This window comes from Rhipicephalus microplus, chromosome X, assembly GCF_043290135.1.
Source record: "Rhipicephalus microplus isolate Deutch F79 chromosome X, USDA_Rmic, whole genome shotgun sequence".
NCBI classification, from domain to species: domain Eukaryota; kingdom Metazoa; phylum Arthropoda; class Arachnida; order Ixodida; family Ixodidae; genus Rhipicephalus; species Rhipicephalus microplus.
The window spans coordinates 137,467,264-137,488,705 of record NC_134710.1 but is presented as its reverse complement, the minus strand read 5'-3'; the positions used below and the strand labels follow the sequence as shown (position 1 = coordinate 137,488,705).

At 46.3% G+C, this 21,442-nt stretch overlaps 2 protein-coding genes and 1 long non-coding RNA gene across 3 annotated transcripts; 1 reads left to right on the top strand and 2 right to left on the bottom strand.

The window, feature by feature from the left end:
• Positions 1-5,014: 5,014 nt before the first annotated feature.
• Positions 5,015-8,937, bottom strand: LOC119167594 (zinc finger SWIM domain-containing protein 3). The gene is made up of 6 exons (XM_075877828.1): positions 8,148-8,937; positions 7,806-8,038; positions 5,797-7,635; positions 5,383-5,571; positions 5,197-5,305; positions 5,015-5,131 (listed from the first exon to the last, which is right to left on the bottom strand). Exons 2-6 carry the CDS (start codon positions 8,032-8,034, stop codon positions 5,059-5,061), a joined length of 2,439 nt encoding a protein of 812 aa, XP_075733943.1. The 5' UTR covers positions 8,035-8,038; positions 8,148-8,937; the 3' UTR covers positions 5,015-5,058.
• A 185-nt stretch (positions 8,938-9,122) lies between these two features.
• On the top strand, positions 9,123-12,928 carry LOC142775786 (uncharacterized). Its single transcript, XR_012887008.1, has 2 exons — positions 9,123-9,797; positions 9,910-12,928. It is a non-coding gene; the product is annotated as an uncharacterized LOC142775786 (long non-coding RNA).
• Positions 12,929-18,391: 5,463 nt separating this feature from the next.
• On the bottom strand, positions 18,392-20,477 carry LOC142775785 (uncharacterized). The gene is made up of 2 exons (XM_075877831.1): positions 19,533-20,477; positions 18,392-19,404 (listed from the first exon to the last, which is right to left on the bottom strand). Exons 1-2 carry the CDS (start codon positions 19,669-19,671, stop codon positions 19,100-19,102), a joined length of 444 nt encoding a protein of 147 aa, XP_075733946.1. The 5' UTR covers positions 19,672-20,477; the 3' UTR covers positions 18,392-19,099.
• Positions 20,478-21,442: the final 965 nt, after the last annotated feature.

The window sequence follows — 21,442 nt, the reverse complement described above, 5'->3', positions numbered from 1 at the left end:
GTACATTGGTCGAGAAGAGGTACTTATGGTTCAGGCTGAAGCCAGCCAGCACAACTGTCTTTCACAAGTGAAGGGAAGACAAGCAGCGGTTCAGAGGGCAGAGCCTACAATTTAGCCCCTCAGGGTCTTGGCTTGTCGGCACCTAATGTTGTCGTCATGGTTTCAGCTTTTCTAATGTCGTCATCATGTCCACATCCTAAAAGTGTACGCACCACAAATATTGAGTAAGCCCCACAACTCATCACCAGGCGATACTATGTTAAATGCGAAGCATTTAGCGAACTGCAGCCACTTTGGGCATTCCTATCTAAGTATCTATCTATCTGTCTGTCTGTCTAGTCGCCTACGCCTGGGTGCTCTAGTGATCGCCTCTTTCATTTGAAGTCGACCAACATTGGTACGGAAGGGCAAAAGAGTTTGAGGAATATGACTGTCTGGTCATGGTATGAATAACATGAAAATTCTATTGTGCACATCGTCAAACCCTTTCCTCCAGACATGTCTGGCAAATACCTGTATGCCATGGGCCGTGGGTATGATGTGAGTTCCGATGTTACGTCATTGCGTACATTCGTGCATATTGTGTTATAGTGTAATTGTGTTATTGCTATAGTGTTATTTCGTAATGTTTCCCTCTATAAAAAAAATTATACCACCATCACTTTTCCTGCGCATGCTTCGCATAACATTGATTCTCATGGTACTTGAGATCTGCCAATATATATGAGTTAAAGGTTCGTCGTTACTGCTTAAAACATGTTTGGCTTAGCAGCGGTGTCAGAATTTTTGATGAAGTTTAGCAAAGCAGCCAAGTTTCTCATCTGAAACCTGGGACACAAATGTGCAGCTCTACAGTGAAGTCATTTAATCGAAACATCACTTCAAACAGATTTGCAAAGCGAACATTTTTTAGTGGTCCGTGGCAAGTAAAGCAATAAAGAGTAAAAATTTTTGTTAAAGGTTTGTTGCTTCTGCTCAAAACATGTTCGACCTAGCAACAGGGTCAGAATGCCCGACCAAATTTACCAAGGCGCTGGAGCTTCTTACCTAAAACCAGAGGTGCAAACGTGCATGAGAATTGAAACTTGAGCAAGGCGGTGTGTATTCATTTTGATTATAGCAGCGCTCATGTTTTGCGCATTCTTTTCATCTTAGTCCTCGTCCTCCAGTGCACTGCTAAAATCAAGATGAAGACGCAAATGTGCAGCTTTACAGTAAAGTCCTTTATTTGAAACATAACTTGAAACATGTTTGCAAAGGGACTATGCGTTAATGGTCCAGTGGCAAGTAAAGCAGTGAAGAGTAAAGATTTTTATTTAAAGGTTCTGTGCTTCGGCCCAAAACATTATCTTCGGCATAGCAGCGATGTCTGAATGCCCGAAAAAGTTCACCAAGGCGCTGGAGCTTCATATCTAAAACCAGAGACACAAACGTGCAGCTCTACAGTTAAGTAATTTATTTGAAACATCACTTAAACAAATTTGCTAAGTAACAATGCGTTGGCCCGGTAGCAAGTAAAAAGTACAGATTCTTAGTTAAAGGTTCGCCGCTTCTGCCCAAAGCATTATGTTCTGCCTGGCAGCGGTGTCAGAATGCCTCAGAAATTTACCAAGGCGCTGGAGCTTCTTATCTAAAACCAGAGATGACAAACGTGCTGCGGTGAAGTCATGCATTTGAAACACCGCTTCTTGGAAGTGATCGTGCGTTAGTGGACTGACAGCAAGTAAATCAGTAAAGAGTAAAGATTTTGCTGTGGGAAACATTGGCGTAATCTGCATGCTTCACCCCTTCCCAAGTTTCACTGTAGTGAAGCTGAAAACCTTAAGCCCCTCTCTTTTTTTTCTCTCTCTCCTTGCGTAGCACTTCCTCCTAACTCTTGCATAATTTTTTATTACGCTGTAACCCTGTATAAGACGAAACCTAGCGAAATACAAAAACAGTTTTCAATGTATCCGCGAACGTGACCGACCGCAAATACGGCCGCATGACCGACGACACGACACATACAGAAAAATACAGTGCACAAGCTAAGAGCTTCGTACACGCAATAAATGGGTAAGGCTCACATGATCTACTGTTTGAAACAAAAGTACGTTGCGTTAAACTCACCTTAAAACAGCTTGCCCGCGATAGCAACACAAATGGTAGTATATAGGTGTTCTGTGGTTGGCGCGCACGGAGGAACGAAAAGTTGGCGCGCAAAATCGTCATACCCGGAAAGTCTTTTCAGGCCTGCGCCCAGCAATCTGACGTCAGTTCCGCCCGGCCGACTCTCGGGGAAGTCGCAGCGGCAGCGAGCGCAGCGCGGGCGGCGGGGGTGACGGTTTGGCGGCGTGGTGTTGACGGTGTTTCACGTTTGTTGCTTTCCGTTGTTGTTTTGCGGCAATTTCGTTTCCGTGCGTGATGCTGGAGTGATGCGACAATGCCGAATAAGTGTTGTGTACCCGGATGCACCGGCAACTACAAAACAGGAAAGAAGATACAAGTCTGTTCCTTCCCTAAAGACGTCGACGCTCTCAAACAATGGCTACACGCCATTCCTAGGAAGGACTTCGTGCCGACTTCGTGCACTAACCCCCGAATTCAGAGATGTTACTTGACTCGTACTTGACTCGTTCTTGACTCAAGACCGTCTTGCCGGTCGCCATAAATCGTTCTCGAACTTGCGGATGACTTGAAGGCGACTTGGCTCGGTCGAAGTCGGGACAAGTTTCAAGTCAGTTGCGGGGCTTGCTTGAAAGCGACTTGACGTGTTATTCCAACATAGCCACCTCTCGAATGGACGTCGCGTGAAAGTTGACCGCTTTTGAGTTTGCTTGCCTCGCCATAAGCGTAGCATTTTTTGAGGCGCACTGCCTGCCGAAGATTCTTGGAACCGCTTTACGTGACCAAGGAAATCCGATGGAGTTGTACGACGAGCAACGATTCCACGCTAGGTACAGATTCATGAAGAACGCCGAGGGGCAGCTGCTCGTTATGCTGCCGCTCCGTGAAAGTGGGGACAACCGAAGACAGCCCGTGCATCCAGTGTTACAGCTACTGATGGCTCTCAGGTTTTACAGCGCTGGCACATTCCAGCCAGTCACCGGAAATTTCGTCCGCATTCCGTAGTCGACAGTGTGCCGTGCAGTCGGAAAAGTTACGCTACTCATCGCAAAGCACCTGTACGCGATGCTGGTGCGCTTTCCGCAGCCGGCGGACTGTTATGAAGTGGCTGAGTTCCCTTGCGTTACAGGTTGTGTCGACTACCCACACGTGCGTATTAATAGCCCCGGTGTCGACAACGCCGAAGTGTTCCGTAACCGCAAAGGCTATTTCTGTTTTTCTGTAGACCGACTCTATACGCACGACGTCGTGGGTCTTGGCGGAAGCGTGTATACGCACGACGCGACTGACGCGCCACGCGGCAGTTGCTGAAACCTTCCGGATCGGACTACCGATGCATGCTTTCGAGTAGTCTGCGCGTGTCTGTTCGGTCGCCGCGCGTGTGACAACTGTTTAGTGGATGTTGCCAAAGTAACGGGCCCTACAGCTGTGAACAGTACGATGTTTTAATGCAAACGAGAGCGTGTGCTGCACCTTGCTCACCTTATCGCTCTGCACGTAATTGCGCATGCAAAGAGCAGCAGTTTTCAATGGGGTAGACCACTATACTCGCGGACAACTTTTTCTTGGCATTGAAGCGAAGGCTGCAGAGTCAAATCGCGCGTATCCTATCGTAAATAATGTAGTCCCGCAAATGCCACCGTATTTCTAGGTAAGTTATCAGAACAACTCTTTTATTTTCTACATGTAGCCCTCTTTGAGACAGGACGCAGCACACACTAGTGAGATGTACAGACTCCCAAATCTATAACTATCCAAATCTCGTGCGCGAGCGCCGACCTTTTTGTGCGTCAACGCCATACGACGGAGCCATGTTCCAAATAGGGCGAGAGAAAACTTTAAAAAAAAAAGCGTTTGCGTCGCCAGATAACAAATGAACGATCCACATTTGTCAGCTTATCTCATGCGCGGGGGCGTGTGACGTATCTGCGGATTTCATTTTCTCGGTTGCTTGCTAATCTTCGGAATATTAAGATACGAGCCAGACGCGCTGCCTGTTCTTCTGAACTAAGTTAATGCAGGGTGACGTTCTCACGAAGGAACAGCCGAGCAGACGATAGGCCCATGTGCGCGCGTCATGGGACTGCGCTTACTCTCGCCGTTTGCAACTTGGCTCCGTCGTACGGCGCTAACGCACAAAGTCGGCGTTCGCGCACGATAGTTAAAAAGATTTGGGCGGCTGTACATGTGCAGAAGCTCCGCCCCCGTAGCTTTCCCTTCATTGCCATGAAAAGTTGTCCTCGTTGGAAGAAACCAGCTTGCAGTGGAAATGGAGGTCTTTGACAACGCTAATAGGGTGAACACCCTATTATTGTTCAGCAGTGCCTTCAGTTCATATACATCTGGCCATCCTGTTTGAGCATGTGTTGGCAGCAAGCACTCCGAGCTTCAGAAAAAGTCAGCTAGCCGCGCTGTTCACACGCTGGCTGTCCTCACCGTCGAAACAGTTTCATGTTGGAGCATATTACAGTTACATGTATTTCAACTTACACTTGTATCAGTTACTCTATTTCCCTGTTTCATAGATGACAAGATATAAAAGGTTAGAAATAATTTACTGTAGTAAATTTCTCATCCTGCTGTGTCAAATTACCCCCCCTTCCCTTTTTCTCAGGGTCTCCCTATTTAAACTTTCACGCTACACAAAAAAAGTAACCTAACGCTGATGTGCTTCCTGGGTGAGAACTGAAATAGACAGGACGCAACATGCGTCAAACACTTCAGTCACCTTGGTCTCTCGCGATTCCCTCATCTCATGCGCGGGGGCGTATGAGATATACTAAGCTCTCCTGAACTTTTGCAACAGAGCGGACGGGCCCGTAGCAGTACTGCAGTTTCGAGCTGACAAGGCACTGCACTACCGAAGACTGCCTACCGTCTATTCAGCAGCAAAACAAAACAGCATAAGTGCAAAAAGAAAAAAAAGCATGCGTTTATTGCTCCAGGAAGTATCTATGTGTGACTGCAACACTTCATACAGAACCAGTGACGCTTTAGGTCCTCCTTCTTCACTGAAGCACACGGCCTGTAATATAATGGAGAAAAGCATGTAAGAACATAAATTATGACCTTATGCCATCCTATACTTACCAGTGAAACCATTCCAAGCACTGATCACACAAAACCATTTTTATTTCGCCATCATCCTTTTTCTTGCATTGTGCACAGCTCCATATGTCTCCTTTTTTTTTCACAGCAACTGCAGACAAGGAACAGTTGCTCATGCATGGCAGTCACAAAACAATGATAAACGACCAGAAAGAGATAGGTCCTTACGGGATGATGAGAGCAACAGCCATGCCTCTGCGGTGAAGTATTTCTTCAGCTTTGGCAATGGTACCCGGTGGTCTAGGAGGGCGCTCGCCAACTCCTCGGGGCGCACTTCAATATCACTCTCATCGAGAATTCCCCCTTCATTCAAAACACGTGCTGCAGCCTCCTGGCCAGCAATGCCAGTTAGGATCACTGAAAAAAATATCCAGCACATAATGCACAAGCATGACAAGCCATGCCAATAAAGAACATTTCCTCAGATTAACCTTTCTTGAGGGACGTAGCTAGTGCATGTTTAAAAGTTCTTAAAAATTATGCATCTGACAAAAAATCATCACTAGAAACGTTTTCTGTTCCATTCCAAGCAAGTAATGATTGCACACTTCCAGAACGCTTGCAAAAGGCATATTTCCTTACACTTTTCTTGAGACCTCGGAGATAAATCCTTGAAAGGCACAGGACCTTCTCCTTGTCTCTTCCTCTTCATTGTTCTTTGGCGAATGCGCTTGGCAGGACGTCCTCTGCTTTTCACCACTGGAAGCTTTATTGGACAGCTTTTCCCTGTTTCCTCAGCTTTCTCCTGCACGTTTTTTACTACAACGGGTTGACCAGGATTGTCGGGTTCTTCAGCTTTCTCCTGCATGTTTTCCAGCTCAATGGCTTGACCCGAATTTTCAGCTTCCTCAGGTTTCTTCTGCATGTTTTCCACTTCAACGGCTTGACTATGAGGATTTTCAGCTGCTTGTGTGTCACACTCACTGTTACTGCTGGTGGCTAAATTTATAGAGCAGTCCCTTTTGTTCTCTTCACCTCCTTTGAGCCAAGTGCTATTCAAATCCTCCAAGAACCCGAGTCGTTGTGCAAAGATACCAGGTTGACAATCGGCCAACGTGTCAGCAAGTGACTTGAGTGTCCGCATAGCAAAATTGTATCGCTGATTACGGTTCATTTTTTCAAAATTTGGGCCAGGCATCGAAAGTATTCGGAGTTGGTCTGTGGGGGTGCTGTTCTCAGCAGCGGCTTGCTGATTTGGCAAGAATGCGGCCTGGTACCGTTTGAACCAGCGGCTTCGTACTGCTTTGTCCAAGTCAGGCTCAATGTCGTATTTGACGTACACGGCCAACAAGTGCCGGCAAGGCAACCCCATTTTGGAAGAGAAGGTGCAGCTGCACGAGTGACTTTCAATGGAAATATCATGCCACCTTTCTCCATTTGAAAATGTAACATGGTACAATTTTTCTTTTGTTTTCTTCACTTCAATATCATTTTCTGCAAGTTTGCTGAACTGCTTTCTAATTACTCCACAAGCAAACGGGGTCAGCACTTTAGCACATGCCTCTTCAATTTTATTATTGCTAGAATGGTTGTAGAAGATGCATGTCTTCAGCAATGTTGCTGAGTGGGCCGACTTTCTTTCAATACTGCTTGATAAATCTAGCAGTTTCCTTACAGCATCATGAAGCTTTGTTGATGATGACAATGTCGTTTTTATGAAACCATTGTGCGCTTCAACTCTGTTAGTTGTGTTGGCTCCACAAGTGAACTCTTGGTCGCAGATGTGGCGAACCCACATGTTCTTAATTGAGAGCCAATTCTTCTCGAGGTACTCTATTGAGTCTTTGCTTGCAAACCTTGTGAACTCAGACTGTGCATCTTCAAATTTGCTTGAATTAGGGGCGTGCAGCATTTCATTGAATGTGGTCACCATTTTGTCACGTTCTTCAGCGGAACGTGCTAAGTGGCTAGCTGCTGTTCTGAACGCTTTCATCACATGAAACTGGCACAACTGTATTGATGGAGCAGATGGGAAAGCGCTACGAATTGCACTAATTTCGGTGAAGTCCTTGTCCACGACTATGACGCCAGTATTTTCAGAACAAGGGTTTTCCTTCACGAAGAGGTTGAGCATTTCAGTGACGTGGTGACACTGCTCAGAAGCAACAAAAGCATAAGCAATTACTTGGCTTTCTCCACACCCATCTTGCACGACAAATACAAAAAGTGGCATCTTTAACTTGTTTGTCCTATATGTTGCATCAAGCAACACCACCTCTGGGAATGACTTATATGCTTGCTGCATGTGTGGCGTTTGAATAAACAAAATTTGCAGCTCCTCATTTTCATCTGTGATAGGAATTATCTTTGCCCGATTCTGCTGACGACACTTCTCTATCTCCTGAAGAAGTTGTTCAGCTTCGTCTCGGCCGTGACAATTTCGCTTGACATTGTGCAGATCCTGCGTTGTTACCACCTTTCCTGTTGGTAAAAGCCAGGAAAGAAAGACATGCATGAATAGCATGCACTGACAAAACAGGAAAAAATATTCGGAAGTCATAATTGAGCACTCTGAGAAAAATAAGACGGGAAGTGCGAAAATTAAGGCAATCAATGCGTCGCAAAAAGAGGGAAAAAACACATGTCCTTACCCGTCTTTTCTGCTAGCTTCCCAGCTATGACATTGGGCAACACATTGAGGTCAAGCAAAGGAAGGACATATTCCTTTTCATGGTGCGTAAGCCGGCGGTTTTCCGGATACAGCTGGAAAATTTCCTTGTTCACTTCGTGGTTGTGGTTGCAGTCAATCTTTGTTATCTCTAACTGCTGGCTGGTCCGACGTGCTGCGATGACAACGGTCGCGGGACACCCTTGCTTCATGGTCCTGCGCACATTTTTTTTTTTCTATTCGTAACTACTGGAAACGTAACCCAAGAGGTTAGCTCATTGTTAAAGTGTACAAGTTAAGAAAGGATAGATGGATTGCAGCTCACCTTTGCTGAGGTCGTACACCAGTAGCAGTGCACCTCCGTTCCCCGGCGTGTTTACACACATACGTCGCGTTTGCTTACTTGAGCTTCTTTTGCAGACGTTCAAGTCCGACACTTAGCCGCGAATTGACGACATCCACTGTCTTTGTCGCTTTTGCTACGAAAAGGGTATTGTTTTGGAGCTGGTATTCCCTAAAGGCGCGATCAAAATCGCTAAAACAACTAAACCGTGCCCCAACTTCGAATCCCATGCCGTTCACCACACTGCGGCCACTAGAACAACAAAGCGAGGCGCCTGTGCACGGCCGCTCGATGAAAGCATGAATACGCACGTGGACGTGCACTGAGCAGCGAGAGTAGCGAGGGCGCTTTCCGTTTTCTGAAGTTGCCGCGTGGCGTGTCGTGGCGCCTCAGTCGCGTCGTGCGTATACACGCTTCCGCCAAGACCCACGACGTCGTGCGTATAGAGTCGGTCTTTTCTATAACACGACGACACTTTCCGTCTCATTCGGTAAAAAAAAAATTGACTCGGTGCTGTGTCCGTGTGCATCGTCTATCCTTTCGTCCCGTCTAGGGCGCTGTTTCTCGCTCAGAAAGGCATCGCTTGTAGCACAACGCTACGTAAAATTACACACACACAAAAAAGAGGTGCCCCTATCACGAGTTTTTTAATCCGCGTCACCATCATGCAGCGATACATTGCTGCACCCCGCGAGACAGAATTCTGCTGAGGGCAATGTCCTGACCCCCGCTTTTTCTCTTGTTTACCAAGCTCAACAAAAGGATACGAATCACATTTGTTACCAGAACTTGTTTTTTTTTTTTTCATAATAACTGCGACCTAGCCCATTACAGGCATGCACACAGGCGAACAGAGGCAAATACCGTGAAAATCGCGTCACATCGTGAGCCAGGTCAGCACAAATACATGCCATGGCGTTCGATTGAGAAAAAAAAAAACGACGAAAGAACCCAACGCGATGCTTGTTTCTCCTCCAAACAAGCAACCGTGGAGAAACGCACCGCATTTGGGTGGCCACTAAAACCAGCGGGCAACGAACGTTTTACAGAAGCAACACTGCGCATCGCTGTGGTGGCAGGCACCACGTGCCGCTCGTTAGCCGTAAAATGGCAAGAATATGCTTGTGGCCCTTCGTTTTATAGTTATTTTAAAACGTAGGGCCTCTTTTGGTGTAATGCATGCCTTACGAGAACAACTTCATTATTACCCTCGTTAGCAGGCGAGCAGCGTGTTTCTGCTTTGAAGCTCGTTCTTGACTTGACCAAGCAAGACAGCCTGAGCATCTATGAAACGCGAAGGCTGACTTGGGCGTTTTGAAGTCCGCTGCTTGCTTCGCGCCAACTTGCTCAAGTTAAGTTGAAGTCGCGAGCCAAGTAACATCTCTGCATTCGGGGGTAAGGTAACAATTTGAGATGCTCCTGTTCTTAGCTTGTCGTTGCTTGTTTGGGTAGAAATCACCTATGACGGGAAATACTTGAGCGTGTGGCCGCCGGGCCTCGCGAAGCGCTGACGCCAGCAGTTGATGAGAATCGACCAGAAAGGCACGTTCGCAGCAAGGATGGTCAGCTGCGCTTTGTTCACTAACAGTGCCGTGGTGTCGTCCATTCTTGCAAGCTCTCGGTGGAAGCGCTGTAGGTATACTTTGTTTTAGCTACACGGACTGTAAACACGGTCATGCAAACGGGAGCGCATTTTTTTCTTTTGAGAAGTGGCGTCTCAGACGTTCTTGAAACGTTTGTGCAGGTGTGCGCGGATCATTTCGACGCTTCATGCATCGAGAAGGTGACATCGTACACGGATCCAAGGACAAGGAGAGTTATTGAAGTTGCACTCCCAGTACCACGGTGGATCTGTCCCAACGGTATTTCCCGGCTGTCCGTCTTACCTATCAGTACGAGACCAGAGCACGAGAGAAACCCCTGACGCCAAGAGGAACCGACAAGAAGCCTCCCAACTCGCCCGTGCTGTAGAAGAGTCGCTGGCGTCATATGAAGCGGAGCAAGAACGAGACCGGTTTTCGTCCCTCGAAGAACTAAGGGCTCGCCTGCAAGGGGTGTCAGTGTCTCCGAAGTGGACTGTGATTCATAAAGAAGAGTGCTCCATGTTTTTGAACATTATCGACTATCGTGAGCCTTGTTTGAATGCGTCATTGACCGTGTTTGCAAACCTTAAAGTCTTTGCCTGCTATCAAGGTTCACCAATCAAGAACCTTGGTAGCGCTGTTGTACCAGACTCAGTTCAAAAAGTAAGTTCCTTGTTGGAAATTTTGAACAACCTGTCGATGCTGTCTGAGGAGCGCTGCACTTATCGCCACCTGGCTCAAGCAATACATTCCCTTCTGGACAAATTGGAAGCCAGCATTGATGAAGGCAAGAAAGAGACGGTGAATTTTATGAAGGAGCAGCTACTACTCCTTTCTGCAGAGCTCATTCAGTATAGCGCACAGGTGATGGTCTTTGCATGCATCTTGTGTACAATGTCACCACATGCCTACAAGTTCCTGAGAAGCACAGCTACACTAACTTTGCCCCACCCAAGCACTATTAGAAATGTGTGCTAGTCTATTCAAATGTGCCCACAAGTTGATTCTTCTGACGACACTTTCCTTCAGTATGTGTCTCAGAGATTAAAACATCTGCAGGCACATGAACACACTGTGACGCTGATGCTTGACGAGATTCATATCAAACCTTGTTTAGATTACAAAGGTGGGAACATATGTGGTGCAGCAGTTAACTCCAACGAAGCGGCCACATCGGTGCACGTGTTTATGATACAAAGTTTGCTGAGCGCATTCAAGGAGGTGGCGCACATTCTTCCGGTAAAAACCTTACAGGGTGAAGATCTTCATTGCATGCTGGAGAAGGTGATCTTGGGCTTAGAAAAAATTGGATACAGGGTCATAGCCGTTGTCTGTGACAATAACTCGCTGAACAGGAAGGCAATGAAGATGTTTCTGCCAGAACCGGCGGTTATCAAAATAATTCTTCGTTGGTGGAGCATTGTCAATGTAAAGACACCTAGTAAGGGCTTCCATCACCGTAATGTTTACGAAGAGCCCATGTCAAACCACACAGATGACCCAAAGGCAAGCTTTCTAAGCGCTTTTATCACATGGCTCGATGTGTGGGAATTTTATAGGCACGACACTGGAGTACTTACCCAGGAGACATTGAGTGCCTTGAGGCTCTCTGCTCAATCCCTTTTGGCATTGGTGAAGTACTGCGTTAGTGAGCTTCACTTTAAGTACATTCTGCTAGGGAAAGTCCAGACGGATCCCCTCGAGAGTCTCTTTGGACAGTACAGGCAGATGGCTGGTGGGCAGTATCACATATCTGTTCGCCAGCTTTGCGAAACCGAGGGAAGGATTCGCCTTCAAAATGCCCTTCCAAGGATGAGCAACGATGATCTCAGAGGCATCGAAGAGACGGACAGTGTCAGAGATGCGGGCACTTCTTTTAGTGTTCATGTTAGCGATGCTGACCTTGATGAGCTCAGAGCACAAATGGCGGTGATTGGTTATGTTGGTGGGTATTGTGCACACGCTGCAATGAAAGTTCTCAAGTGTGAAAGCTGCCAGAGGCAGTTGGTCGTTACCGGAAATACGGCCGAAACAGGAGAGGACACCCATTCTTTAATCGCACAGCTGGATCGGGGTGGCCTCAAATTTCCTTCTGCTCTTGTAATCGCAGTAGTTATGTACACGGAGGTTGTAGTTAGAAAGCTCATGACGGAAAGTACCTCTACCCAGTTTCTCCATGGGCCAAACCAAAAGAATGTCGTTCGGCAACTTACACTGGACTCTCTGCCAAGGCTTGAGGACATAGATACGTGTGAAAACGGGCACACCTAGGAGCTCCTCATCACATTGGTTGCAAACTGTGCAGCAAATATAATGCTCAACAACTTGTGCAAGCAAAGGAACGATCTTTTACGCATTGAAAAAGATCAGAAGGCGAAAAATAGAAAGGCCTGAATTTTTCTTGGAAAGTAATTTTCCAAGCGTCGCGTCTTTCTCTTCACATTTATTCTTGTGAAACTGCACTGCGTGTATTTGATTGCATAGTCATGACTTGATTTCCTTGGTATACTTCTGCCTTATGTAAAATGAGCCTTGTTTCCAGTTTTGTATCTCTTTACAAGTTGTTAGCTTTTAAAAGTGCTGTACTCTTTTTTATTTATTTTTTTAACTCGAACTGCCTCGGTGCCTACTGTAGCAGTTGTACAGTCCGTTTTGGTACCTGAGCTGTGTACGCTTTCCTTGTGCACTCTGTGTACAGACATGTTGTGCACTGTGATTTGTTTTTTCTTAGATTTTTGTTTGATTTTTTTCCCTAGGACATGCACCTACCTGTGGCACTACAATTACTTTTCTTTCTGTCATTTATCATGCTGTGGACCACAATTTTTTAGTCACCAGTGTTATGTATTGTATTTTTTGGCAAGTGTTTGAACCTGATACCTTGTGTTGCTACTGCTACAATGATAAACGAATGGTATGTTTTCCTCTAACCTACAATTTAAATGAAAGTGTGCTTTTTCTGTTCCAAAGCTCGGGGATGTTTTTGCTGTTACAATCTGTTTTGTTTTCTGAGTTTTATGTGGCAAGATATTGTGTTTTGTACTTTTGGCATACTTTCAGCATTAAGGGCAACATCTTGTGTTGCCTGTCGTCTGCCTGGACCGAGAACAATGCGCACTGTGATATTTGTACAGACGGCCCCTGGCTGTGATAAATAAATATGCATTATTCCATTCACGATATTCATTATTTCTTGATACCTTGATAAGTTTCCCCCGCCGCGGTGGCTCAGTGGCTAAGGCGTTGCGCTGCTGAGCACTAGGGCGCGGTTTCGATACCCGGCTGCGGCGGCCGCATTTCTGATGGAGGCGAAAAGCAAAAACGCCCGTGTGTACGAGATTTCGGCACACACTAAAGATTCCCAGGTAGTCAAACTTAATCCTGAGCCCTCCCCTACGGCGCGCTTCATCGCCTGCGTTGCGTCGGCGCGTTAAACCATACAGTCAATCGATACCTTGATAAATCGTGCGGACATGGTGTCAAGGAACCTCGCCTGAGTCAGTAGGCGTGAAGGGCGCTCGCGGCTGGCGCGGCCACCCAGCGAAGGGCGGCCGGCGCGATGTGACGTCGTCGACGTCACGTGACGCGCAGGCCTGAAAAGTTTTCCGGGGGTGACGGCAAAATTAGAGTGTACTAGAAGCTTTTGAGTGGCGCGAGCAGCTGCCAAGAGCGGCCGTTTCGGCGTGGAATGATGCGGTGGCGCTGGCGTCGACCAATCTTCCCGGGCGGATGGCTGGCAGGCGTTCCGCGTACGTGTTGGTACCTCTCTGTCGCGCCTAGTGTGAAGATGATCTCCCTCTTTTTTTTCTTATTCACATACCTCCCCTTTTTCGCGCAAATAAAGGTTATTTGACATTATTGTTATCGAAGTTACTGAGGCCCGCACTGCAGCCCGAAGCAGCATAGCACATTGTACAATATAACGAGCGCGTTTTTTTTTTTTTTAATTTTTAAAGTGTACACATTTTAGACGGGAAACCAGCTGGCCAGTACACACCGGAAGCGCCCCCCCCCCCAAAAAAAAAGGAATATGCTGCACACAAAACGAAGAACTCTTGGTCCATTCCACGTAAAACACCAAAGCTGGATTCAAATAAAAGGCTTATTGCTTGTGGCTGCGTGCACACACGACAAAAAAGTAGGCTTTATTGATAATATTTGGAGAACAGCAGAGTTTTTCCAAACATCCCTTTGGTTTTAAAATATGGGAACAGATTCATTGTTGTAGGACCCACAGAAATGCAAATACGTAATACTGCAAAAGAATGTCTTAGGTGAAACATAGTAGTGGAAGATTTTGATAGTTTAAAAAACGCAACACTGCAAAGCAGAGTCGTAACTAATGTTAATTATAATTGATAACATAAAAATGCAAGGTTTACATATTTATGAAACAATACATTTGCAATTAGGTAAATTGTAAAAAACGTAATATATAAAGCCAGGATACAAAAGATAACATAAAGCAATGCAAACAGAATGACAGTGTTAAGGTTGTCTTTCCAAAATGCATTTTAAAAAAAAGATGTTATGGTCGAAAGATCGTTTGAAGGGACACTGAAGTGCAACAACGAATTGGCTTAGATCGATGAAGTATGCACCGAGGTACCTAATGCTGCTAAATTTACCATCACAGGTTTAATACAAAAAGATTCAAGATCAAAGATTTATTTTGAGATTTCGCGTCATTATTTGCACGTTCTCTCGCTTAAAAGCCTCTTCTAGGAAAAATTGTTTTTCTTCTTGGTGTACCGTCAAAAAATTAAGAGTGTAAGAAAATATGCACGAAAAATGACATCCTTTTTACGCCACTGTAGCAATTTATAGCCTACTCAATTTTAGGTGCTTCTGTGCGCTTTTGACACTGTAGAAGATTTTTCATCTTGACTTCATTTGCGCGTGTAGACCGTGGGTAAGGTCCGACGGTGGCAAAAATGAAGTTTCTGCTGCTCTACAACAGAGTGGGACGCTTGCAACAAGCTGCAGAGCATCTGAGGCTTCTCGAACAGTTACTAAACTGGACTTGCTGATTAGTTTCTCTTGCACGAACGCTTCACATTGCACGATTCCATTGTCTGCACAGGTGAAGTATACGGCTCATTGAATGCAAAATTCACGAGTGCTAGGATTCAGTGAGCACGCTACGTACGACACGCCAGCAAATCCAGGAAACTCGTGCAGCGCCCATGACTTTGATGGTAGGACAAGACCACGAAGGTCACCGAGAGTGACAACCGCGTCAGACGAGGGACTTGAGCTTGCCTCGTCAGCTTCGTCGCCATCTGCAGAAGTTGCACCGTTGGTATCCACGAAAAGCTATACAGGAGTGCTAATGCGTCGCTGTTTTCTGTTGTCATTCTCAGCCGGCACACACTGATGACGCCGCTTTAGGAATCTTCGATTTGGCTTGCACTAGTTCAGAAAAGTGCAGGTGCAGAAAAAGCGGTGCCAAGCGGTGCAGTGAGCGTGCAGCGCCGGTCGAGCAAGTGCAGGTGCAGCCTCAACCACGCCTCGGCACTAGCCGACACTAGCGCGCGACGGCTACAGCCAAAACGAAGGCGTGAGTTGACGTGAGTGCAGGCCGGAGAACACCTTGTAGTGTAAGCCTAAAATAGCCGCCTCCGCCGCCTTGTCCGATCAATACACGGCCGTGATGGCACTTCTTGTGACTGCGATGGAATTGCTGGACTCGAGCAGCGACGACGATTCCGTCAGCGGTGCCGTTTGCAGTGACTGCGACGATGAGTACGACGATGCGTGCATCTTGGTCGCGTGCGCGTTGGTGCGCGACGATGCCAACCGTGTACCCGGGTACGAAAGCATTATCGGCAGGTACCATGAGTATGAATTCAAGCGCCTCTTCAGGCTGTCCAGGGAGACTTTTGATAGTTTCAGGGCCAAGTTCAAGACTTCAGCCTTCTACCCAAGGGCAGTGCAAGGCCGCCAACAAATCAGTGCCGAAAAAACATGCCTCATAGCGCTTGTGTACCTAGGCTCACAAATATCTATGTACGCCATAGGCGACAAATTCGATGTTACCGAGTCGTCTGTTCATGTTTGTGTGACACGGGTCGTTCACTTCTTACACGCTATTAGCGATGAGATAATTTGCTGGCCTAGTAGCGCGGAAGTGACCCGCATAAAGAACGGCTTCCTCGCCAAAAGTAAAGGCAAGGGCCCAAGAAACACCATCGGCTGTATCGATGGATCACACATCGGGATACTCACTCCAAGCGAATCTACGCAGTCTTACTTCAACCGGAAAAAGTGGCCTTCGATAATCCTGCAAGGAATCTGCGACGACAGGAACAAGTTGCTGAACGTGTTTATTGGGTTTCCAGGTTCGGTTCACGACGCCCGTGTCCTGAGGGAGAGCCCCTTCTTTGCACGCGCAATTCAGGAATGTGAAGACAATTATATACTGGGTGACAGTGCATATCCACTGATGCCATGGCTCATGACCCCATTCAAGGACAATGGAAGTTCTTTTCCTACGTGGAAAAAGAGCTTCAATAAACGACACAGTCAACAACGAGTGCTTATTGAGAACACCTTCGGCCTGCTTAAACAGCGTTTTAGGAGGCTCTACCTTGTTGATGCAAAAAGTGTGCAACAGTGCTGCTATATAGTTATGGCTGCGTGTGTGCTACACAACATGTGCAACGATGAAAGGGACTTCCTTGAGGAACTTGCAACGCTTCCCCAAGAAGAAGATGTGGGCAATGATGAAAGTGAAGGAGATTTTGATTGCAGTCTGCCAGGCTACAGTCAGTCTCTGCGAGAGTTCATTGCAAAGGAACAGTGCTAGAAGTTCATCTTTGCTTCGCGATTTATTCAGTGTGCAAATGTTTTGCGAAGTGGGGTGCCGCGTCTAGAAGCAATGTTTTTTTTTAACAAATTAGATGGAGTAGACACTGCTAGTGTTATAAAAGTTTATTGCCCATATTATAACCCGTCCTTATTTGAGAGTACGTCGATCAACCGATCGAATCGCTGCATGCGCTCATCATGCCGCTTTGCCTTTGCCTCTTCCCATTTTTTTCTTTCCTCCAGTTGTTTCACTGCTGCCTCCTCTTGCTTAGCTCTCGAAGCTTGCATTTTTTCTAATGCCTCCAAGAGCGGCGTGACTTGGGACCTACTCTGGCGCTTCCTTTTTGGCGTTGTGCTGCTCCGAACTTTGGATGCTGTGTTGCACTCGACTGGGACTGCTGCATCTTGAGGTGCTTCAGTGATGCTGGTGCTGTTGAAAGTAATTGTACAGGTGCCATGTCATTTCCAGGCTACAGCACAAATTAAGTAATTTTTACTTACTCTGGACTTGCACTAGGCAGGATTGTTTTTCCAGGCTCCAAGAGCAGCCTTGGATTTACACTATGTTCTTTTTCCAAGACTTCTGCCAGCTCTCTGTAATAGACACTATGAGAATCACTGAAGATATGAAGACACAATCGTAACTTACTCTTCATATTCACAGTTCACACGGTGGTGACCTGAAGAATTGTTGTCTTTTTTTGACTTTTTATATGCTCTGTCCAGCGACTTCCATTTGTTTTCCACTTGTGTGGCAGTCACGTTGCACAAGAACTCCGTATTGATGGCCTCAGCCAACTTCTTCCACAGAAGCCTTCTTGTGCTAAACAAAAAAGCAAAGCACAGTTAGTAGGAAAGAAGGAAGCGACGTAACGTGACCCAAGTCTTGCAGTAGCACATGAACCTTTCCTTAGTACTTCATATGTGTAGCTTTCAGGGATAATTGCTAGGGATGTTCGATTATTCGAAAATTTTGGATAATGAATCAAACAGCACTGTATTCGGTTCCTAAGTCGAATCGAATTGCACATATTCTAAGTAACAAATATTCTTTTAATAATCGGCACTGGCGGGAGAACCCCAAAACAACGAAACAGCTACAAGTCATTCTTTCAATCCCTAATGTGACCTGTACGCAGCCCAAGCTTTTGCAAGACTACCTACACTATATTGATTGTCGAATGAATGCGCTTCTGAAAGCTCCATTCTTGCTCAATTTTTACTGCACTTTAGCTGTATCGCATTTATCAGCTCCTGTCTTCGTCTTGTAATAACCAAAGGTGGGAACTACGAGTGCTTGCAGCTTCACGACTAGCAACAGATACAAGTTTTGCGTTTGCGTAAATTGTTCTTGCAGATGTAAATTTCAACGCCCATTGTTATCCGCTTTTAGTGCGCAGGCCATGTTGTGATGACGGGTTGATCTGCTCCGTTACATATTTAGTTGTATCTGCAATGTTTGGTTGTAAATTGTTTTGTTTTTGTGTCCCAATTTTATTTAAAGTGAGGTGACAAAGTCTCACGTTGATAACGCTAGTCAATGCCGTAGTTGAACCTACAATTACAAAATGTTACGAATATTCTAGTTCCTGCTGCATACGAGATTACCTTAGTTTTCGTAATTGTGGTATTTTGAGTAGATTCAAACTGACTGTAATGGCCTTTGTCGAAAGTTTGTGACTATTTGTTTCAAATAAAATGTTCTGTTCTAAGGCTGTTTTGAAAATGGTCTACTTACTATTCAAACAGTATTCAATTACTATTTGTATTCTATTTGGTGCCATTACTATTTGACTCTTACTTGATTAGGTTCCGAAATTCACTATTCACACACTTCTGATAACTGCGAACGTTCTTTTTGTGCGGGAAGCATTATGTTGGAGAAGTTGAACATTGTGTAAATCACTCTTTTGGATCATAAAGCTTCACTAAGGAGACAGCCATATTCTAACCTGTCTTTGCATTGTAAAACATGCAGCTGCGCAACCTTGTTTGCTGACACGACGGCGCAGTCTAGGTTCAAAGATAGGGTAGCACGTGTCAAGAAGCATATCTCTTTTAACAATGAGCTGCACCATCTTGAAAAGTGGCAGTGCGAGAGAAATGCGGACAGACAGTGAAGACACAAGGACTGCAGGGCGAGACTTGCTAGAGATGTGCCTCAGAATAACAACATGCAATTCCCTCTAGTGCAAATTCTCAAGGCAGCACTACACTTGCAACATGGCTTGAGCTTGGAGGTGCTGCACCTTTTCGGCAAGACAGCGGTTGTGCAATGCCCAACACAAAAGCACCGTCGCTGTTTTTGAAGATCACTTGACTTAATGAAACATTACGAATGCCTTCGTTGTGTATATATGTGCGTGACTATACATACTGTTTGTGTGTATATGTAAACGTATATGTCACAGTCAGGCGCATAGCCAAAATTTTTTTTCAGTGGGGGGGGGCAGTAAAATGTAAATTGCTGGCAGTAAAATGTAGGCAACAATAACCATCGCCATTGTGAACTTCATGCGCCCTTATCTTGTTGGTGCTTGCCTAGAGTGAAACGGAATAATAAAAAGCTGCAAATAATTTTGGACATAGGATGACATACCGAAGTGCCCTGGTTTTTCCCACCAAGTCCTTCATTTCCGAGTATTTGGCGATGAAGAACCTTGTTTTTCGGGCGCTCCAAAGCTCTTCCACATCTTCAGCCGACGCGGCTGCTGCTGGAAATGCGGCTAAAGCCCCATCGCTGTCAACGTCGCCGTCGCAGGCAGGAGAAGGCGTCGGCGGTTGTGCCGGAGGGGGGTCATTTTCACGATTCCCTGCCATGAACCGCAACGTAACGCGCTTGCCGTCTGCAAGGGCGAAAACCAAGATTAAAAATACCGACATAGCATAAGCAATGCTACGAGGCTGTTTGCTGACCGACTACGACTCCTGGCCGCTAACCACGTTTTTTGGCAATGCATGCAGCCTGACTTACCTGATGCCTCATAGACGTAACCGTTGGCGTCCGTCATAAATGACCCGTCGGGATTGTGAAGTGCCTTAACTTCCTTTTGAACGCCCTGAACAACTATTTGCAACGTCGTCTGCTCTGGCCTTGGGGGGACGCCCGCCATGCTGCACTACTCTGCACCTGCTTTGGAGTGCGTGCACGCCGGTACAGAACTCGTCAGGAACTAGGCTTACACCTAGACAAAACGAGGGAGCCAGTGCAGAGGGTGCGACAGAGGGCGCGCGCTGCTCCGGCAAAACGAGGACGAAGGTGCTGCACCCTTTGAACTGGTTCAGCCGGTGCAGCCAAAACGAAGAGACCTTTTGTTTGGGTCCGCGGAGCCGGAGTTTTGAGCGTCAAATATGCAGGCAGGTTGGGCAAGATCGTCGGGACTGCATCAGGGGCGAGTGTCGGCGCTCCCCTAGGAATTCGGACTTGAACACCATTGATAACATGTACGTAGTCTCTGACAATGAAATGCGGTTTGAAAAGTAACTCGCACACAGCACAATCGGCGTCAAGCTGCTTGTCAAGCCGATGGAGGTTCCGCTCCCAAAGAAGTCGTCGTTCTTCGTCTTTCGGGGCCTTAAAAAGTGATACTTCCGACTTTGTTGCACACGCGGATATCCAGTTGTGCAACCTGGCGCGTAACAATCGTTTAGACACTACTTCGTCATTTCGCGACTAAAACCGAGATGCCGGCCATGCCGCCGAGCCAGCCGAGTAAACCACAGAACACCTAGTTTTCTGTGGTAGATTGGGCGATGGCAGCGCCGCCGCTACTTTCGCCACCAGTTGGGGATGGAGAAAGCAAGAGGAAAGCGTTTCGGTCGCGCAACTCAAAAGTTCTAGTACACTCTAGCAAAATTGCACAAACTTACTAACGGTACAGTGTACTAGAAGGGGCCAGTGGAATGAACGAGGCGGCCGAGCCGTATCTCAGCTGATTCTCCGGCGGGTGACAGTAGCGGCGGCGCTGTAGTCGCATGGTACTAAAGAGCTCGGGAGCGTCTGCACTGGGAGCACGCGCTCCTTAGCCTGCGACAGCGTGTAAACACTCGTTTTTAGCGCATTTATATTAGCATTTCTGAGGCTTTAGTAGCGTATGCGCACCTGCTACACGCCATGGTGCACGAGGGATTGTACAGGCACGCCGAAATTCCGTTGAGACATTCACTTGAAGAACCTGCCAACCACGCTCCCTACAAAAAACAAAAAAGCACGCACACATGTACAATCAGAATTTGCACGGATCCTCCTAATTCTCACTCAAGCAGTGCTTTGAGTTGCGCTAGATCATAAGTGGCTACTGGCGAACTACAAAGAAAAGAGAAGTATAAAAACTCAAAACTGCGTTAAATCACACGCTCGTTTTGTCGGCAGTCTCTACAATATCTAGAGCACTGTTCCTCCTAAAAGTCCACATGCGCTCGATTGTTTCACGAGAAACCCGAGTGTAAGTAACGTTGTCGCAACATTGATATCGGTGGTTCGATCAGTTTTATCATGCCAGTTTTGTGAAAAATAGTAATCAATGCTTCCTGAAATGCTTATGCTGTGTTAACCACTTGCTTTTGCGCTTACTTTGTTTCATTTATGCAAGCTCCAAGTGGTTATTATACCAGGAGTCCGAGCCTGGGAGCCGAGCTTAAGGAAAGCGTGTACCTCCAAGTCATAAACTCTACGCGAAAGTGGTTATCTTAAACATATTATAAAATGCCGGTTGCATATATAGCCCGTCTGTTAATCTGCGAAAATTCACTGTAACCAGTTCTCATTTTGTAGCGACTGCTTAAATTGTGCTACTTTCCAAATATTCTATTGACGTAACGCCATTGCAAGCCAGCAAATTCATGACGATGTTTTGTATTATAAGTGTAGTTCTTTTATTAAGT